This window comes from Trichechus manatus, unplaced genomic scaffold (genome assembly GCF_000243295.1).
Source record: "Trichechus manatus latirostris isolate Lorelei unplaced genomic scaffold, TriManLat1.0 scaffold00042, whole genome shotgun sequence".
In the NCBI taxonomy this organism is placed as follows: Eukaryota; Metazoa; Chordata; class Mammalia; order Sirenia; family Trichechidae; genus Trichechus; species Trichechus manatus.
In genome coordinates, this window is record NW_004443978.1 from 16687127 (window position 1) to 16708801 (window position 21675).

The 21675-nt window shown below is 44.0% G+C and overlaps 1 protein-coding gene across 1 annotated transcript in view; it reads right to left on the reverse strand.

The window, feature by feature from the left end:
* Positions 1-21675, reverse strand: part of ISM1 (isthmin 1) — a 100773-nt gene that overhangs the window by 12403 nt on the left and 66695 nt on the right. Inside the window, exons 2-3 of the mRNA XM_004376461.1 lie at positions 12667-12906; positions 2255-2519 (exon numbers count right to left, since the gene is read on the reverse strand). Coding sequence (XP_004376518.1) covers positions 2255-2519; positions 12667-12906 — 505 coding nt within the window. The remainder of the gene's footprint in view (positions 1-2254; positions 2520-12666; positions 12907-21675) is intronic.

The window sequence follows — 21675 nt, forward strand, 5'->3', positions numbered from 1 at the left end:
CTTCCTCCACCGTGTGAAAAGTCCGGTGGTGTAGTGGTTAACAGCTTGGCTGCTAAGCAAAAGGTCGGCAGTTGGAATCCACCAGTTGCTCCTTGGAAACTGTATGGGGCAGTTCTACTCTGTCCCATAGGGTTGCTATGAGTTGGAACCAACTTGACGGCAATGGGTTTGTTGTTGTTTTTTGAGCCTTCTGGAGGGTAAGAAGCCATGTGGAGGAGGCCCCAGCCAACTCAGCATCCCAGCTGAGGCCCCATCATTGTGAGTGAGGCCATCCTAGATCATGCAGCCCCAGTCAAGCCATCCCAGACCAGCAGAACAGTTCAGATCACCCACAGAATCATGACAGAGATTCTATTTGCTGTTTTAAGCTGCTAAATTTTAGAGGAGTTGCTTAGCAGCAAAAGCTGTTACAAATACACTATGCAATCCTCCTTAAAATTAGCTTTCTTAATGGGGAACAGACTCAGTTAACTATTAAGGATTTATCATCCCATTAAGTAGCCTCTGTCACATCTTTGATTTAAATGCTCACAAAGACATTTTTTCCAAACATTTTTTATATGAATACATAAAAGCTAGGCACAGAACATCTATATAGTTATGTGGCTAATCATTTCTATCAAAGCTAGCAATGATACAACCTAGGAAAAACTGTGTATGTCAGCTACCACCTGGAAGCCTCCCCAGCATACCAGCCCAGATGAATGTCCAGGTGAAGATTCCCCTCTTGGAGAATTTCTATTTGTTTAATGTGTTCTGAGTGTGAGACAAAGCTTTGAGGGCAATATTGCTTTCTGCTGTAACAAGCCTATTCTCATTCACCCACCTACCAGGGACCATTGCTCAGAGCAGAAAATTAATGTTAATAACAGTCATTGCAAAGATAACAATAATGAGAGTAAAAAGCAGTCCCTGTGAACATTTATATGGTGCTTTGACAGCCCCTATCTGAGACATCAAAGAGTCCAGAGAGGGAAGAAAACAATCCTCATGCAGTGGGCTGAGAGCTGGGTTTTGAAGATGCCACTTGGAATTTTAAACTAGTCCTCATATAGTTTCAGGGAACTAGAGTTCTGTGGGTGATTTAAAGTGTCAGGGAAACTGAAATGACTTGGGGCTTGGCTTGGCCCCCAGAGAAGCCGCCACCATTTATCCTAGACGATAATGGCTACCATTAAGTGAGAACCTGCTCTACATAGCTGCTCTACATATACTCACTGAATGAAGTTCTACAAGAACCCTGCTAGTAAGTAGAAACATCCTTCTTTCAGCACCTGTGAACATTTATATAGTGTTTTGACAGATGCTTGCCAAACCTCTTCTTTCTGGACACACAGAATCCATTTCCCCGCCTTCCTTGCAACCAGGTGGGGCCATATTACTTGGTCTTGCCCATAGAGTTTGAACAGATGTGATGTGTCACTTCTGGTTGAGGTGGTTAAGAGTGTGTGTGTGTGTCTTTTTCAGGCTCCCTCTCTTTCCTTGGCTACTGGTCAGATGCAGAGCACGCAGCAGATAATTCTCAGGCCATAGAAGTTGGTGGAGCTCCAAGATGGAAGGATCCTGGGTCCCTGAATGACTGAGTGAAACCGAGATTCCCCTACCCTATCTCCCATCCAGATTCAGGTGAGAAGTAAACCTTTATTATTTTATGTCACTGAATTTGGAAGTTGTTTGCTACCTCAGCTATCCTACTATAAATACTGGGAAATGAAAAATTCTGGCTCAGGCTCTTGAAATGTATTAGGGTGTATCCTTACTTTGACAGCCCATGATACACATGTTCATGTGGATTCCTAAGGGATCCACTTCTCCATCTCCTGCCAATGTCAAACATAACACAGTGCCTGGTTAAAGGAAACAGCTGGATGTGTCTCTTTTACTAAATCGATCTTCAACATGAATTTTTACTGTAAGAAACCCAAGCAATTGGGTTGTTTCTTCATTTTTAGAAAAAGAACTAATTTATTTTTTTTAAAAGACAGAACTCCAAAGACCCCTAACTAAAAAAAAATAATAATAATTATCTCCTAGGATAATTGTTATGATTTTAAAATTATAGTCTTTCCAGAAAAATGTGGCTGTTGGTGCCTCTTTGGGGCTTCTGCGGAATAGAGCCTTTGTGAGGTATGCTTCATAGAATACCAAAAGCCACACACTGTAAACTGGGTTTTGCTTGGCTCCATGTCCTTCAGGCCTCATCATCCTCGTTTATTCTCCCCACTAATTTTATAATACTGGGTGGTAAACTCACCATATTCTGGCTGCTCTTTGGTTTCAAAAGTCCGGTGGCCTGGGGCTGGATGGTCCCACCCCCTGGGAGGGTTGAGGAAGTTGCTGTCATCTGAGGTACTGTCATACTTGTAGTCCTGATCCCCGCTGTTCACCCTTGCCAAAGACAAGGACCTCTGCCACCAGGCCTGCCAGTCAGGGGATGGGACTGACCAGCTGGGCTTATTCTCTGGATGCTGGTCTTTATCTGCTTCAGAGTCAGGACCGTCGACCACTTCTATGGTAACCTGAAGAATTCAGAACATGTCAGGGTCAAAAGGAGCCAACAGCATCCAAGCTGCATGATCCTTGCAAGAAAGTCTGACAGAGCAGAGGGAATGACTGATGCATCCCTCATGAAGGAAAGCTGAGATTACATGGGACACAGAATAGAAAACATTCGGGGATGGCCCAAATGAGTTCCATGACTAGACAGAACTGATATACATGGGCCTTCGGTTGGGAGTAGGTATTTTGTCATCAGGGCCCCTGGTTTACTGATGACTAAGTTGTTGGGAAGCTTGTAATTCAAGGAGTAAATGTGTACCATATATGTTCCTGAAGTGACAAAGAACAATAGTAATAAAACATAACATTTATTGAGTGCTAATTCTGTGCCATTCGCTGTTTTAAATGTTCTACATATATTAATTTATTTAATCCTCATAACAACCTTATAAAGTTGGTACTACGTGTTGGCTCCAATGGTCAATTATCTGCCAAGATGGTGCTGGCAATTCCTCCCATTGTTATATGTGCATGCCACTCCTCCATCAAGAGATGGAGTCTATTTCTGCTCCCTTTCAATATGGGCTGGCCTTGTGACTTGCTTTGCCCAACAGAATGTGGCGGAAGTGACATTATGTGACAGGACTTATGAGGCCTTGCAGCTTTCATTTTCAATCTCTTGGAATGTTCCTATTTGGAATATATATAAGGAAGCCCAGCCTAGACTACTGCATGTGGAGAGAGAGGCCACATGGATAAGAACTGGGGCACCTTAGCTAACAGTCAGCTCCAACGCCCTAGCCATGTGGGTGGGGCCATCTTGGTTCTTCCAGTCCCGGTTGAGTCAGCTCAGCCAATATCACGTGGGACAGAGACAAGCTCTCCCAGCTGACCACTGCTCAGATTCCTGACCCACAAAATTATGAGCAATCAAATGGTCTTTGCTTCAAGCTATTAAGTTTTGGGGTGGTTGTTAGCAACAGATAGCTTGTTATAGACAGGTGAAACTGGTGCACAGACAAGTTAATAACTCGCTCAAAGTCACAGAGCTGCTAGGCGGCAGACTCAGGTAGTCTTGCTCCAGAGCCCATGCTCTTACCATCTTTGCCACACTGCCTTTCAAAAAGGTAATAATAGAGGTACTGTTCCCTCATGAAACCAAGGGAACAAATGGCCACAGATACTACTGTACAGCTGGAGAGTTCCCTGTTGGGGCTGATGCCACATGCTGTGTAAACATAAGCTCCTCAAGATCTAGGTTTTCACAGCTATGATTTTCACTCATCTTATAGCCCAGGCCAGACGCAAAATGGCGGGCTCCTTAACTGGATCCTCAGGGTCGGAGCAGATAGTCCCCGAGCCAAGGTTAGAACTTGCTCTCAAATTTATGGAGCCTAATTTTGAAGTCTGTTACGTGGCTGGAAGAATGCAGCTTCTTGGCTCTGAGAGACAACCAACTAAGAGAAACTTGCTTAAAAAATATAATAAAAGACTCATTGGACTCATTTGGCCTTCACATAGCTGTTGCAATACCCCCTGGATGAGTTATGTGTAAATGAATCAGAAACACGCACTCTAAGTAATCAGCGCAAGATGTACTGGGCAGATGCATTTCCAGTTTTGCCCCAACCTGACATCTGAGAGTTGTTGAGATGCTCTGCCAAATTGCAACAGGGTGTGCCCATCCCGGAGACAAACAGCCCCTTCCTTTTATGTTAGGAAATGGGGAGGTTTTAATCCTGCTTGCTTTGACATTCAAGGAAGTCACCCAGCTGTTGGTGGGTCCAGGCTGTTGTCTTCTGTGGCCCAGACCAAGGTCAACTGTGTGGCCTTCAATCCCAGAGTATACGCAGACCACAGAGGGCCAAAAGCATCTTTCTCCGGTAGCATGCAATGCCTACAAGGGCACCCTAAGCTTTATCCCATGCCACCACCATTATCTCAGTCTTGTAAGCATCCCTTGCATATTTTATAAATAATTATAGAAGTTCTTAGTGATTCCCCAAAAGATAAAAGGACTAGGAAGCAAAGGGATATCTTGCATCATTGTTGTTTGCTGGAATGGATGATGGTTGCAGAGAGATGGTGACTGGCTCCCATGTGCAACCCTGGAAGGACTAGTGGAGAAGTTCCCAGCTGAGCAGTGACAAGGCAATGCTGAGTCTTTGGAGATATAACCTTTCCTCAGTGCAGGCTTGGTCCCCTCTGCCTGCATACAGAAACAAATGAGCTGCAGTAATCGTCTGCAAAGCTATTAAGGGTCTTGGAGGGGAGAGGTTGTGAAGAGCCAGGCAAGCCTGCAATTATGGCAATAAAATCAGTTTCTGGGTAGGAGATAAGAGAGCGCACCCAACAGTTTTGGTGTTCTACTTGTATTCAGACTAGAGTAAAAGGGATTGCCTAAACAAAACATGCCTTGCAATTTCTCCAACCTGGGAATAAAAACAATTTCATGTTTCAAGCTATTACCGTCAATATGTTTTTTTTTTCAAACTGCTGCTCAGATCCAAACAAAATAGATTTGTTGCCTGGCCAGGCAGTGAGTAGCAAAATACAAATTTACTCCAAAAGCTATATCAATGACTAAATCTCAACAGCTTAGAGGTTTCTTTTTTCCCTTTAATTTTTAGCCATTGCCCCAACTGAATTAAAAAAGAAAAAGGAAAAAAAAAAAACAAAAACCTTAAGCTCCACCTTTCCCTAGAATTAACAATGTGGAAACCTTAAACTGGTATCAAAAGAAGAAATCTAATCTTGAACCTGAAATTTCATAGGCATCCAATTAAAAAGACTTAATGAGTATGATCAATGACTTCTAAAATGACAGGGATTAGTTTTATATTTCCTGTTGCTCTCATTCTAGTTCCATTTCTTTAAAGTCAAGGAATCCTTTTATAAAGACGTCTTGAACAATAATTGTTGTGCTGAGCTGAAGGTGTGAGCGTGAGCACAACACATCTCCAAACTGATGAAGACTCCAGATCTTAAATTCTTTCTCATACTTAAGACATATAATTGAAGTGTCTTAGTATATGTTTCCTCTGGACTTTCACCACTATGAATAAAGACAGTAAAAGAAAAGGGACTCTTTCAAAAGCCTCAAGTCCAACTTCTGGCAAAGTTTTCCCAGCTCCAAGAACAAAAGTCCAAAATTGGTGCCAACATGGAGTATTCTGTCCAAAATCATGGAATGAGGGTAGGATCCTAGGCAATTTTACCAGCTTCTTTCCTTCTCTTAATAACTAAGAAATTTATTGGAAACAAATTCTTTACTCTTGTTCTAAGACACACTTTCCATAGGGAAACAAATACAATTCTCACTCCAACTGATGATAAACCAATGGAAGTAAGGATACGGAAGCCATGCATGTTCCTCGGAAGACTGCCAAGCCCTTGTAAGCAGTGGTGACTAGGTGTTTGTTGGTTGGTATTTCCCAGAGAGGAAAATTAATGCCAAGAGGTTAAGTGATTTCCTTAGGCGCACACTGCCTTCTGGGACTAGAAGGCAGTCTCCTGATAAGATTTTGGCTCCGATTATGCTACCCCTCCTTTCTTGACAATTGGACTAGGAAGATGGAATCCCCTCCTTTCAGACCCACCAATGCTATAAAAACAACAGTGGCAACCACAGGTAACTGTGGTTTGAGACTGGCAGCAGGCTTTCCCAAAACACAATTGCTCTTTCTACACAAATGAGTCCCAGTTTTCAGGTACAGAAACTAGATCAGAGAATTCAAGTTCCCGAGGTATACAGCAAGGAAGATAAAGACCCCCAAAACTAGGTCTTCTGATTCTCAGTTATTTTCTACTTGTTTCCTCTGTCAACCTTATCCCCGTTATTCTCATCAACCTGCATCTACCAGTTTTGGGAAACTTACCTTATTTCTGACCCTGTGCTAAGTGTTTCACATAGACTATCTCGTTCAATGCTCACAGGCAACCATAGAGGTGGCAGTATGATCATTCCGGAGCCCTGGTGGCTCAGTGGTTAAGAGCTTGGCTGCTAACCAAAAGGTCAGCAGTTCAAATCCACCAGCTGCTCCTTGAAAACCCTACGATGCAGTTCTACTCTGTCCAATAGGGTCGCTATGAGTGGGAATCAACTCAACGGCAACAGGTTTGGTTTTATGGTCACTCTAGGGAGGTCCTAGGTGGCACAAACAGTTAAGTGCCCAACTACTAACCGAAGGGTTGGTGGTTCGAACCCATCCAGAGGTGCCTCAGTAGAAAGGCCTGGCTGTGTGCTTCTGAAAGGTCACAGCCTTGAAAATCCTACAGAGTGCAGTTCTACTCTGCAACACGTAGGGTTGCCATGAGTCAGAACAGACTTGACGAAAACTGGTATATGATCATTCTGATTTTAAAGACAAGGAAACTGAAGCACAGAGATGCTGAGTAATCTATATGAGACCCACAGAGGTCAAACCTGGCCCACTAAAGGGAGATATATGATCCCGAATACATTTCAGTCTGACTCCCTAGCTCATTCTATTGACAGCAGTGACCTAGGAGAATCTGAGCAGAACAGGAATAGTCCGTCCCCACGGGTGTATGGGCCAGTGTCCTGGGCACCGAAATTTCTTGGTTCTTATCCAGCCAGACCTGCCATTTCAAAGTATTTGAGAAAAAGGAGGGAAGTAATATGAAGTAGAAGCACATACTTCATATGTGTAGCCCTGGCCAACTCATCTGATTATATCTTGTGGTATCCAAGAGGGAAAAAGGACCTTTAGATAACTGTTTTTAAAGTCTCCTTCAGTGGAAGAAAAGAAATAAGTATATTGGTTGAAATAAATACGAATCTCAGCTTGATCCAGAAAAGAGAAATACTTGGTTGTGAATATAGCTACTGTAGCAATGAATTGATGCAGTAAGCCTAATAATGAGTTTATTTTAGAGATTTCTGTCTTTGCTATCTGACCATCGTCGGCAGACCAAAAACCCAGACAATGATACTGTACTAAAGTTCAAGTCTAACTTGTCCTGGGGGATTTACTTTCTTTCCTGAATAATTTTTTTTTTAAAACAAACCCAACGTCCAGTATTGTAGATTTAATATGGAGATTCGGTTCAGGAGTTTGAGGCTGTTTCTTTTTAATTCATGCACAGTTGTTTTTTTCCCCCCGCTCAATTCCACAACCTGCAGCCAGTCTTAACCTGGAAAGTCTGATTAACTGAGAGAGAAGCCGGGGCTCAAAGCAGCTCTGCAGAAGCAGATGCTGTGGCCTTACTTTAGGATCCTCCTTAAAAGCCAAAAGGCCAAAGAGGGACATGCCCCTCGCACGGGCTCAGCAGTGTCACTTGGGAAGATGTGGGCTGTTTCTTGGGACCCCGGGCCTGGAGCGTGGGAAATGATTCCAGAGACTGGCAGGGCTGGGAGAAGGGTGTCGAATTCAGAGAGAGGGGTGTCAAATTCCTGTTCAGCCCCCCAGCTCCAGCCGAAGTGAGAACTAGGTGGGGGGTGGGGGCAGGTTGCCAGGGGAGGGGGAGACGAGGCCAAGTTGGCAGCGGAAGCGGACCCACCGATGCGCCCTTTCACCTGTCTTCACTCTGCTACCCAGGGAGTGAAAATGCTTTGACTGAGCCCGCACTGACCAGCGGGGCTGTCTGCTCTGCTGAATCGGCCCTGTGTCAAACCAGTGGATTTCAACAAAAGAGCACTGCTGTAAGGAAGGGGCGAGAGTTGCCAACACGGAAACCATCACCCCCTTTTGGAAAACACCTCATCTTTTAAAGGACCACCAAGGAACTGGTTTACTCAAGTGCAGTGGTGCATGGGCTGCAGCAGCCACGCTCTCTGTGTGAGTGTGTATATGTGTGCTTACACACAAAAATAGGCCCAAGGCTCTCAGGGGCAGCAGCTGCTTCATTTTTTCTTGGAACATCTTTTTAAGTGACCAGCACTAAACTTTTGTGGTCTTCCAGAAAAAGAAGGCCAGAAATGCAGCTCAATTTTCTTTTCTTTAGGACCAAGAGGTCATCAGATTAATACCTGCCCCTGCACCTCCACCCTCTCATACAGCCTGTGGAAGGTTCACAGACACAGGGATGTATAAAGCAGTAATGGAATGACCCCACTGAGCGACGGGCAAAAAGGCAGTGTTGGGTTAGTCTTTTGGGGTTTTGACTCTACCTGTATCTGGGCTGTAGCTGAACTAGTTTCTAATATCTAGCACTGATATTTGAAGCTTTGGAAAAGCTGTCCCTACACAAACAAAAATCTATATTCTTGGGAGTTGTGGTGGTCTTTGCTGTTAAAAGGGTAATTCAAGAAGAATATGGGGACCTCATAGGAGTGACCCTGTCCCTCTTCCCACCCAGTGCTCCAAAGCTCACTTTTGGAAGGACCACCTGGAGGTACACTTCTTGTTCCCATGCCGGGGTAGGGGTAAAAGGAAGTAGAAGACAGAGCATTGATGGTTACTTTTCACCTGTTATAAGTCTACATAGGCACACGGCTTGGAGTACCAGAAAAGATGTTGTGGTTAGTTGCTGTCGAGTCGGCTCTGACTCATGGCAACCCCATGCACAACAGAACAAAACACTGGCTGGTCTTATGCCATCCTCCTGATTGCCAGCATACTTAAATCCATTGTTGCAGCTAATGTGTAGTACCTTCCAACCTAGGGGGCTCATCATTCAGCCCTATATCAGACAATATTCTGTTGTGATCCATAGTGTTTTCATGGACTAATTTTTGGAAGTAGATCACCAGACTTTTCTTCTTAGTCTGTCTAAGTCTGGAAGCTCTGCTGAAATTTGTCCACCATGGTGACCTTGCTGGTATTTGAAATACCAGTGGTATAGCTTCCAGCATCACAGCAACACGCGAGCCACCACAGTATGACAAACTGACAGATGGGTGGTGGATTAGAGAAAATGAGGGCAAACTATTTCCACTTGTACCATACCTGCAGCCACAGCTTTGTGACAGCACCTGGGGAAGCTGAATTTTATAAAAGTCCAAATGGCTGCCAGAGAGACTCCATGCCATGAGCATCCATTGCCCAGGGTGGCCTTCTTATACCTCTCCCTTCATTTATCCTTTGCTCCCTTGTTACACTCTAGTTCTCTCATGCCCAGCAACTCCAGCATCCTCCTCCCCCATCAGGAAGCTAGGCCCAACTCTTCCAAAGCATTCTTTACTTCTTATTTGGCTAAAAACAACCCAGCTTATTACGATGAAAAATGAATTGCAATCCTGGCTGCTTTGCTGAGTTCATGCACAAATCCATCATGGAGCTGGCAGTGGGGTCCGCACGTCATGGCTTCCCCTTCCTTTTTTTGGAAAAGGAATCTGGGCTCCCAGTCTTGTGGATCCCAACTGTTTTTGTACCTCTGTTCTTCCCTAACATTTAGGTAATAGAACCAAGTGGGATCTGAGCTGGGTATGGAGATATTTAGATGGATTGACTCATCTGAGAGACAAAAAGGGGATCCTGAGAAATTCTCGAAATTCGGTTCTTAGGTGTAGTACTATGCATTCAGTAATGTTTCAGCAAGGACCCACTCTCCCTACAGCCTTCCATGCCTCTGCATCCAGACACTTTTTTATAAGCTTACATTGCAAGCAACCAGTCAGTTGCCATTGAGTCAACTCTGACTCATGGTGACCCCATGTGCATCAGAGTAGAACTGTGCTCCATAGGGTTTTCAATGGCTGATTTTTCAGAAATAGATCACCAGGCCTTTCTTTTACATCAGTAATTGTAAAATCAATTGCACTAATAGCTCAGTCCTCAGCATTAAGCCCTACAGTGGCATGTCCCACCTCCGGGAAAAAAATGCTAGCTATAGAAAACTAACGTTGTTTAGGGCATGGCTTAAGCACCCTTAGGGTGAGGGCTGTCTGGTCCTGGAACCATGGAATCTATTAACTATGATGAATTACTTCCTGCAGATGAAGCCATGACTGGGAGAAGGTTGAGCAACAGGATGGAGATATCTGAAGCCTTTTTTGGCCATCTGCACCTCCCCCAGGTCGATCCTTTGTTCTTTATCAGAGAGCTATGTGGAGAAAGCTCACTGGGGCAAAAGGTCCATTTTTCCAATTAATCAGTTAGAACAATACAAGACTCATCAGAAATATTAACTGGGGCATGCATTTATTTATGCACATGGGTTATCAAAGATGCCCTCTAAAACATTTTCTCCTTTTGCATGTTTTATCACTGCCCTGCCCTACCTGGCTGCTCTGCTGAGCTCATGCACAAATCCATAATGTGGCTGAGATCTGCCCACTACTGAAAACAGAGGTTGTTCCTCTTTTCTCCATGCTCCCTCTGGCATTGTCTTATATAGTACCAGGATCTTCACACCTTTGGCTCTTCCTCCCTTAGCCTATGAGTTACAGTAGGGAAAAGGCCTTACATTCCACAGTTTCCCATAGCATAACACAGTGACTTCTATGCAGTAGGTGCAGGTCAATGGATTCTGAGTTGTGCTTTCAGTGACATTCATCAGCCCTCCTAACAGTAGTGTTATGAGCAAACAGCTCTGATCAAAGAAACCTGATCTAAAACTGTGTCATGAACAGGGCTTTAATCTTGAAAGAGAGACAGTTAACTTAATTAAGCATCAATTGCTCTGAGGTCAAGTTCAGGAACTTTCTGCCCTGTAAGCTAACTGGCATTTGGTGCAGAAAGTAAGAATAAGGAAAAGCTGCCTTTGCACAAATGAAAAGAATTGAAAACAAAGCTAAAAAGTATACCACCACCATCACCAGTTGCCATTCAGTTGATTCTACCTCATGGTGACCCCATGTATGTCAGAGTAGAACTGTACTCCATAGGGCTCTCAATGGCTGATTTTTCAGAAGTAGATTGCCAAAGCTTTCTTCCCAGGTGCCCCTGGATGGGCTCAAACTTCCAAACTCTCAGCTGGCAACCAAGCATATTAATAGTTAATACTACCCAGGGACTCTGCTAGAAAGTATGGCAGCAGGCAAAAGAGGACAGGAACTGGGCAGGGGCTAGATTGCCTGGGGTGGGCATGAGCCTCCCTCAGTTATCACGGGACCATCTTTCGGGAGAGATAGACAGAGGTACGAGACCAATTCAAAAGTAAGAGTTTATCTCTAGAACACAGATTGGTGGGGTGAGTGTTCTTGGAAGCCCAAGAGCATGGGTTTGAGCCCCATAGCTACTGTGTACTAGCCATGTGACCTTGGGTAAACCAAATTGTAACTTCCTAAGTACCTGTTGTATTCTTTATAATATTGGAAAAATGACATGTGCTCCATCTCCTTTATGAGGGTGTTGGGAGGGTCCAATCAGATTAGTGTTTGCTTTGTAATGTTGTTAGTTGCTGTTGAGTCAATTCTGACTCACAGCAACCCCATGTGTGCAGAGTAGAACTGCTCCATAGGGTTTTCAAAGCTGTGACCTCTCAGAAGTAGATCACCAGGACTGTCTTCTGAGGCACCCTGGATGGGTTTGAACCACCAACCTTTCAGCTAGTAGTTGAGCACTTAACAATTTGTGCCACCCAGGGACTCCTCAATGTATAAAGTGCTAATTTAGTACATGAGTGTTATTAACTTTAACTCTAGGCACCTCTTTCCCTAACCTCCCATTTCCCTGTGCTTCACTCATCCCATCTTAGTAGTATGTATTCATCTCTCCCCCAAAAACTCCTGTTATCACCTTTTTTCCTCTTATCAGAAATTTTTTTGTCAGTTGTTTACACTTTAGAGCAACTGAAGCTTTCTCACCTACTGAAGGAATTTCTGGTGTCCAAGTCAAGTTGGAGAAATATTTGAGAGAAAGGCTGGCCTTTCCTGAGTACCTTTGAAGTCATACTATGATTTGCCTAGTCTACTCATATTAGATTGGCCCTTTCCTGTAGCTAACATATTGCTAAATATAAAATGTCTCTGAAATCAGAATACGTCTTATAATCAACAGTGTATCATAATTCAATTAGCTGTGTTTTTTTTTCTTCCTTTTTGTGTGTAGTTCATAAAATAATGGGGCATCTCACAATCAAGGATGTTAGATTAGATGAAGTGCAGCACCGTTCTTATTAGAAACGCCATGATCATAAGCAGGATTCATTAATGGGTTAAGAAGAAAAGTGAGGTAAGACAGAAGTTATTTTGGAATCAGATCATGAAACAAATACATGGACTGCTTCATTTGCTTCCACCATCCAGCTGCCAAACATTACCTGAATATTTGGATTCTGCCCATTGATATCAGCTTTGGAAAGATCTGGAAAGTTTGGTAGATCAAGGAGAAAGGACCTGGGGCCATCTCTTTGCAATGAAGGGTGCCCAGTCTCTTGATGGAATCGTTGCCTGGGGAAGGGTCTGTGCGCGACCTGATGATCTGGAGGCTCCCCGGGCTCTTCTTTGGAGACAGTAAAGCTGGTTTCTGATGTGGAGTCACTTTCCACATTGAGGTTATTCTAAAACAAACAGGAGACATATGATTTTTTTAAAAAAATGTCATCCTTAACAATCTATCAAAGTTAGGAGCAAGGATGTTCCAGTGGCTGAAATTAAGCCAGGATAATATTCCCAATTCATTTTTCTTCCCTATGGTTTAGTTTCTCCATCTTCAAAAAGCCTAATCATTAGGAAATTTCTTCCAGCCCACTCCTTGGGAATTTTATGAGGGTTAATGAGTTAAGGGCTATTTATTAAGCATCAAAGCACATCAAAACAAAATGCTGTTTTGAAGGAGAATAGGTACTCATTTAGAACTGGAATCAAATTATGGTTTCTTTCTCACAGCTTTAATCTACTAACCACCTTGGATTTAGCTGTGGCCCTAGTGTCCACGGTTTGTTTCTTTGGTGCAGGCCATGGAGTAAAAGGTCTGACCAAGCTAGATAAAATAGTGGAGCCAAATCATTGATTAGATCCACCTACCCATCCATCCATCCATCCATCTATTCATCCATCCAATCAACAAATGCCAACCACATGCTAGGCACAGGGGACATAGTCAAGAACAAGATAGGCATGAACCCTATTTTCTTGGAGTGTATATCTAGTTGGGGGTGGCGTGGATAAACAATAAATACATAGATAAATAAATAAGACTAGATCAGAGAGTGGTGACTGCTAAGAAGAAAAGAAACAAGAAAAAGGTACTAGAGCGTGACTAGGGACAATAGTAGGTAGATGGCTGGGGAAAACCTCTCTGAGAAAGTGACATATGAGGCAAGTCTTGAACAAGAGAAGGAGGCACCCTGCAACAATTTGGGGGAAGAACATTCTAGCAACATTCAAGTAAGGCAGCCCTGAGATGAGGATGAGCTTGGTTTGTTTGAGAAAGGAAAGGCCAGTGAGGCTGGTATGGAGTGAATGAGGGAAGAAAAGATTGGCATAGCCAATCAAAAGGGACAAAAAAACATTCTGAAATAGAATGTCTTTACTCTAAAAACAAACAAACAAAAAAAAATGCAAGTCTGTTGTTCTTCACAACTAGCAAAAATGTCTCCATTTAGCACTCACTGGGGGACAATTTGTCTAGGGATTGAAGAGTGTAGAAGTTCCCAAACCAGCCCTTCTTTTCCTCGTCTCATTCTCCCTGGCTCTCTCAACCACAGGCTTCCTCCATTCCTTCGGGGATAGTGTTTTCATGTTTACTGGTGGGGAGAGCTGTGGAGATAGAATTTCACCAGCGTTTGGGCCCATGGTGAATGCCCTTGTTATTCTTGGGCATGTTTTGGGGTTTTGGAGTATCCATTCCAGCACAATGTCTCCACACATACTTCCTGGCCCCCATTACAGTGCCTTTGACCCAGTCAAAGGGTTACATCTGGTATCAAAACACTCCTGACTCTGAAAATCCAAGGTCAAGAGCGGCCTGAGGATAAAACACGTGCAACAGACAAATAACTTCTTAGAGAGCTAGCATGAGGGCTCTTAGAGGAATGGAGTTTAACAAGTCACTTTAAATAGGAACGGGGCAAGGAAATACTCACTGGTGCAGAGACCACCTGTGCGAATCTACGAAGAGGTCAAGAAGAGGAAAGAGACAGGGAATATGTCTGCCTCGTCTTTAAGATGTGCAGTTACAGAGGGAAAAGCTGGCTGCCCATCGTCATGTTTTTGCTTGCCCTTCCTTTCTGTGCAGGAGATGTGGCTGGGGGCAGAGTCTTTGTTCACCTTTCCAGCCACCTCTCTGCCATGAGTTTTCTCCTGGCACATCCTTGCAGAGGAAGTTGCCCTGGCATTCTGAGGCATTGCTCAACGCAATGGAGGCCAAACGCATTACTCTGAGATTGAGCCCAACAGAGAGAGAGAGAGGGAACAAGGGAAAAGTGAGAAAAAGGGAGAAGGAAGGCGGAGAGAGAAGGGAGGAAGAGAAAGGAGAGAGAAGGGAAGATGAGAGAGGAAGAGGGAGGAGGGAGAAGAGAAAAGAAGGGGGAGAGATGAGAGAGAGAAAAAGAACTCACTCTAAATCTTCCCTCAACGTAAGATCTTTCTAGCACAGCCCAAAGAAAAATAACTGAATGCAATTGTTATCTTTTGTCCCAAACCCTAAAACTTTGTCAACAGTGTTAGCAAGGACAGGGGATTCTCATGGAGATGTTCTTGCACCGGACTTGGGTATATAAGTCTCAGGAGGGGACCAGGATTTGCTTCCCATTACTTTAGGATTCCCTGGCAAATCAAGCCCTAACTTCACTGTGGCAACTGAGACACACTGCTTAATTGGGTGACAAATGGAGTTTCAAGCCAACTCTTTTCTTCCCCTGTGATGAACGACTCTTTCTACTACTAAAACTTATATTTTAAAAGAAGAGACAGAAATTGTAGTTTTGCTATTTGGCATTTCACTTAGATGGTTAAAAAAAAAGGCCTGAATCGGAGTGATTTCTTGACCTGACTCTTGAATACTTTCTGGCAGGAGCTACAACTCCACAGAGTGATCCTGGCTCCACCACTGACCAAGCAATCCATTTAAGCTCTCTGTGGCTCAGTGATCCTCCATGTAACAGAGCAGATAATAAGGACAGCCCTGTCCCCTCCCAGCAGGACAATCAAGATAATCTGGGCTGTGTCTACACATGAAAAGAGAAGTGCAGAGTTGGGGCAATTGCTGGGCAATTCAGGCCACAAGTGCATCTGCCAGGACTATTCCGGTTACTGGGGCTAATAATGTATGTTTTGGCTTGAGTTATGCACACAATTGTGATATTTCTCCATATCCTCCTTTCTATCCACTCCAGGCTCAGTGTTTATAAAGCACTTGGAAGATGGGAAGTAATAAGAAAATGCTAATCACAATCTCTGAATATTTGAACTACTCTTGCACCTTTGCCAAGACATATTTAACAGGAAGCCTTGGGTCCCTGCAATGGAATGCCCCAAACTGCTCAGAAACTAGAAGTCCTGGGGTAGTGGAAGAGGTTTCAAGAATGGTCTGTGTAAAATGAAGCTCCACTTAATTCAGTCAGTAACAAGATTCTATAGTAGACATTATTTTGGTGATCTAGATTTTAAATCCTGGGCAAAAGACAGCACACAGGATCTTAGAAAAATACAGGAAAAGAGACTTTTCTTCATACTCCATCCTTTCTCAAAGGGGCACACTGCACATTTCCTTACAGAATCCCAGTCAGCGGTTCTGGCTGGTGGACATCCATTCCAGCTGTCACCAGCAATCACCAAGCTTGCTCATGAAGTATCTCCCTTAAATTATTCTAGTAAAGATTCTCAGGAAGAATGGATCTCAAAATGAGGATTAAAGTAGTTTGTGCTTTATTCTGTGAAGGTGATAGCATAGAGGAGTCCAGGAATTTAAGAAGAGACATGTCACCCTTCTTCCCAAGGTGCTGTAGGATCATTTTGCCTGAATTAAAGTGACAAGAGGGGGCCTACTCAGCTTGGGAAGATGTTTCTTTTCTCAGAGTATATCTGAGCTATCTTCAGTCTGTGAGTTAACACTGACAACGCTGCAATGCCAGTGGAAATGTGCCCTCTTGTGACTCCAATTTTTGAGCAGTGACTACCGATAAAATGAACTAAAGCTATTTATTACATGGTTTATACACATACACACGCCAGCTGCTAAGGCAGGTGATCTGTGCTGGTAAAATTATCTCGCTACTGCTTCATGCTCCCCATCTGTGTGCACAGCACCTGTCCCCTCATTATTTTCCCACTTATTATCTAAAACAGGAATAATAATAAAAATGCCAGGCTCATGCATCCTAGTATTTTGCCTTAGATGGCAGTACTGTGGCAGACATTGCATTGCCTACCCGCTATCTGTTCCCCTCTTTTTATTACCTAGTGTTTGTTTCAGGTGGCAATGGACCTGACTAAAACTACATTTCCCAGCATTCATTGCAGCCAGGGGTGGCCATGTGATACAGTTCTGCCCAATGATATGTAAGCAGGAGGTGATGGTGGGACTGCTCTCATGGAGGCAGATTCAGTTTTGCCTTTCGTCTTTCTCTCTTCCACTTTCTTCTGCCTGGAATATGGAAATAATGCTTAAAGTGAGGTAGCTGAGAGGCATTAGGATGAAAACCACACTCTAAGGATGGCTGAAAGCAAAGATGGAAGGTTTCTGGGTCCCTGATAGCAGTGTGGGGCCATTATACCTGTCCTGGAATTCTGACCTCTGAACTTCTTTTATCTGAGAAAAAGAAAAGCCCTATTTGTTTAAGGTTCCCTAACTTGGGTTTTCTGTTCCTTGCAGTTGAACTTAATCCCCAACTGATAGAGGTGCCTACAGGGTATTTAGTGGAACATAATGGTTGAACTTTACAATGGCACCAAGGCTAGGGAAGCTCTGCTGCTCACTGTCCTTAATATTCTATTCCAAACCTGCCATCTATACCTTTCTCCATACATTTACAGGATCTGCATTATTTCAACGTCTAGAAATTGCATTCCGCAAATCAGTTATTCACTGTGTAATGTAATGGTTCTTTTAATTTGTCTTAAAATACTACCACTAAATTCCAAGGGGTTTCTCCTCACTAAAGGGAACCAGGGCTCGTTGGACAAATGGCTGATTCCAGAGCTTGCGCATGGAAGGTACAAGTAGTTTGCGATACTTTGCTGTACCAGAACACAAGGAAGCTTTCAGTGATCATCAGGGTCCTCTTAAAAGAACACAGGAGCAAGTGTGAAGGGTTGCCATCACTCAAACATTAGGCAACTTGGATGTCAAAAGTTGTGAAAAGCCAGGTTCCTACGATGATGCTTGAAAAAGAGAGAAAGCCAGAAGAAACTTTATTGTCTCTCTTTGAGGCAGTTATTATAAAACTCCTTACTTTGAAAATTAGTATTAAGGAGAAAGAAAGGTTTGCCTGAGGAGGTAATGTTTGAGCTGAGACCGAAGAGACAAGGGAATTTCAGCAGGTGAAGAGAACAGGGCAGAGGGAGGAGATGGGCCAGGTAAAACTGCAGTCCTGGCAAAGGAAAGGGCAGGTGCAGATTTCCTGAGCCTCCTAGAGCACGGCTGGTGTACTGATTCCAAGGATTTCAGGGCTGGGATGGAATGGATGTTACAGTCTTGGCCACTCTTCTCTTTTCTTCAGAGATTACTGATGAAGCAACATAAACACCAGGCCTAGCACCCAGAGGTCTGGACGCTCAGCCTTTGGGTTGAGGGTGTTCCATCACAGTGTGTTGTGACTTTTCCACTAGACCATTGTGTCCCTGGCAGCATTCTCTGGGTCCTTTGGAGGCTTGCTGAAGCTGTGTGGTGCTGGGACCTCCTCCCTTCTGCCTCTCTCGCATTAGTTGGCTCTGAATTCCCCTGGCCCTGGGAAAGCTCTGCCAAGATGAACTTAGAAGAACAAATCTCTCATCTGTAGGCTGGATATAATGTCCAAGATCTGAGCCTGAAGCTTTATCATTGATGTCCTTTCTCCCAAGTCCATCACTGGCCCAAGACTAGGGATACCTAAACCACCATCCCCAAATGGCTGGAGCTGCTCGTTTTGGCTGCCCTGGTGACTAAGGTCGATTGCCACAGCCACAACAGGAATAAAGTGGTCACAATGGCCAGAGTCTCCCAGCTGATCAACTGGCACAGGCAGAGGAATACAAGGGAGAGAGAATGAAGTTTTTGGAGAATCATGCCACAGGGAAAATTAGGGTGATCACTTGAGCAGGAAGACCGAGGTGTGGAAACGGGCGATCAGGTCCACCTTTCAAAAAAATGTGCTAAGCATCAATGTCTAAAATAGTCACCTGCCCTTTTCTGCAAACACCAACCAAAGGCTGGCAGGAGAAGAAAAGACTAATTTGACCACTTCCAGAACCTTCAGAGAAGGCCCAAACTAGTAACAAATTGTGTGGCTGGCTAGGACAGTTTTAGCACTTTTTTTTTTAGGCAGTGGTAACTATTCCCAGATTAACATAACCAGGCCGACTTCTTGGAGGCAGACTGGACGGCAAATTTCTGGAGGGCAGAGAACAAGCCGTATCTGCAATCTCCAAACCCCATGCCCCCCAATTTCACAAGCTCAGGGGGCACGCAATATATACTAGTCGAAGATAATGATGGCTATGTGCCTAGTTATATTTTGTTTTAATTAGGCTCAGGCTACAGGCCTCATTACCCCTAATGTGGCTTTTATGTGGGATTTTAAAGAAAGAAAAAAAAATCCAGGGATCTTCTATTGAAGATATTAAAGAAGATATTATTAGCAATGTTTTGGTCTCATAGACTTTGAACAACAAACAACAGAGATTATAATTAACATCACTGCAGCCTTTCTCTTTAAAACATACTAACAATATAGCTAATTAGCAATATGTCTTCCTTTGGGGCTGGACATCTGCATATTATTATTGACAATGCTTGTTTCCTTTTTTCAGATTAAAGGCAGCCATACTGCACACAGGCATATGGCTGTGCTCCTTCCACATTAAAACCCTCGGTTTCTTCTTCCCATTACCCACGAGAGACACATTCAGAGTTTTATCTGTGGTGGGCATCAATTTTGTCTGGAACGCATCCATACATCTAAAAATAAGTTCAAGAATGCCACTGGTGGTATTTCAAAGGGAAGAGCAAAAGTTTCCCCGTTTGCAATAAAAGGGCACACTGATTATCTTTACACATGGTTGAGAAGCAAGTGCTCCTAGGAAGAGAGAAGCCCAGGAGAACGAACAACATGAGTTTCAGACCGTGCACTCTGCACACTTGTTCCCAAGGGGCACTTGTTCTTACCCCTGGAGACCACCATCACAGCAGTGGCAGTAGGGGTGGTGGAGGCTTGTTCTGTGACATGTTGGAAAGGAGGAACCAGGATCTATCAAGGAGAAACCATGTTACACCTTTCGCTCTCACTTCACTGACGTGATTGTAATCACTTTCCCTCAGGCAGCAGGAAGAGTGGGTATCCACAGCCCTGTTTTATAGCAAGAGATCCTGGGTGGTGTGAATGGTTCGTGCTCAGGGTGGCACAAATGGTTAATCACTCAACTACTAGCTGAAAAGTTGGTGGTTTGAACCCACCCAGAGGTGCCTCAGAAGACAAGACTGGCAATTTGCTTCCAGAAAGTCTCAGCCTTGAAAACCCTATGGAGTGGTTCTACTCTGCATGAGTTGGAAATGACTCGAAGACAGCTAACAACAGCAACAGTGAGCGAAAGATTGGCAGCTGGAACCCACCCAGTGGTGCTGTGGAAAAAAGGCCTGGTGATTTGCTTCCGCAAAGATTACAGCCAAAAAAACCCTATGGAGCAGTTCTACTGTGCATCACATGGAGTCACCATGAGTTAGAATCGACGGCAATGTGTTTTTTTTAGTTTTATTTTATACCAAGCATTAAAATGCAATGTATCTCTAGGATCCACCCCAGGCAGAGGGGAACTGGCCAGAATTCTGCTTCAATCTTTGCTGTAGGACCCTGAAGAGAACCCTGGGAGCTAGTGACACAGGCATATCATGCTTCAAGAATGCAGGAGCATTGTAGTCCTGGTTGGGAACAGAGCCTTAGGTTGAAAGCTGAGTCATAGCAGAGGAATCTCTCGTTCTTGTGGCAGAATGTATCACAAGGATGTTTACTTCAGGGCTTGGGAGTGACCTCATATATGATCTTGGGTGATGCTTTAGAAGAAATGAAGAATGATCAGCTCGTTGCACTTGGGCCGAGAGCTGGTTCCATGGGAGAGAGGACCACTTGTGTGGACTGACCGCCTCTGTGCTTCTTTCTTAACTGAAGGCTGCTGGGGCAGGCTGAAAAAAATGGAAGTCAGTAAGTACCCCACTGGTTCACCTCGAACACTTCCGTAAACTGCTTTGATCTTGAAATTGTGTGGATATTTGGTGATTTTTCAAGTTGTGCTTTCCCCATTGCTGGCAAAGCAAACAGAGTGGTAACTCTCCAGGACCCATTTCCTTTATGTCCTGTTAGGCTAAAGACTGAACAGAAATGAAACACGAATTATTCCTTTAAGGCTAAGGGAATATGCAAGAAGTAGAGTACAAGGGTGTAAATACAGTTTGGCCAAAGAAAGCTTCACCCATCCTCTAAAACATCCTTGCAAAATGTAAGGAGATGGAGAAATTGTATTTACCAGAACCCTTCTTAGGGGGAATGGTGGACTTGTCTAGAAGGGACACTTTTGTCTACTGAGTCGGTATTTGAGGCCAGAGCTAAATTCCTTAGGGCTATCGACTCCATGGCAACCAACAACAACAACATAGAAGACATGGGGTGCTGCAGATGGTTGCTCAGCTGCTTACTGAAAGGTCGGACGTTTCAGTCTACCTGGAGGTATCTTGAAAGAAAAGCCTGGTGTTTTACTTCTGAAAAATCAGGTAGTGGAAACTCTAAGGAGCGCAGTTCTACTCTGACATACATGGAGTCACCCTGAGTTGGAATGGACTCTACCTCAACTGATTTTATAGAAGACAGGCCAAGGCTGGCCACCAGAGGGCTTCGGTCTCTGCTCTTCCCCTATGTAGAGCTCAGCTTCCCCTCTGAGTCAAATTTGGAGCAAATATTTAATGAATATGGGATTGATGAGGCACCAAATTAGTGTGCCTGAGGGGCCCAGCTTATCTAAGTCCTCTTTGACTAGAAGGGAGGATGTCGAGCAGGACAAGGAGATGAACGTCCCCTGTACGGATTCTGTGTCTCCGCACATGGAATGGGAGCCCCGAGGTGCAGGCCAAGGCCAGTGTTATGCCATTGGGAGGCAGAACTCTGGAAGGCAAGCCAGAATACGGGATGGCATAGGCTGAG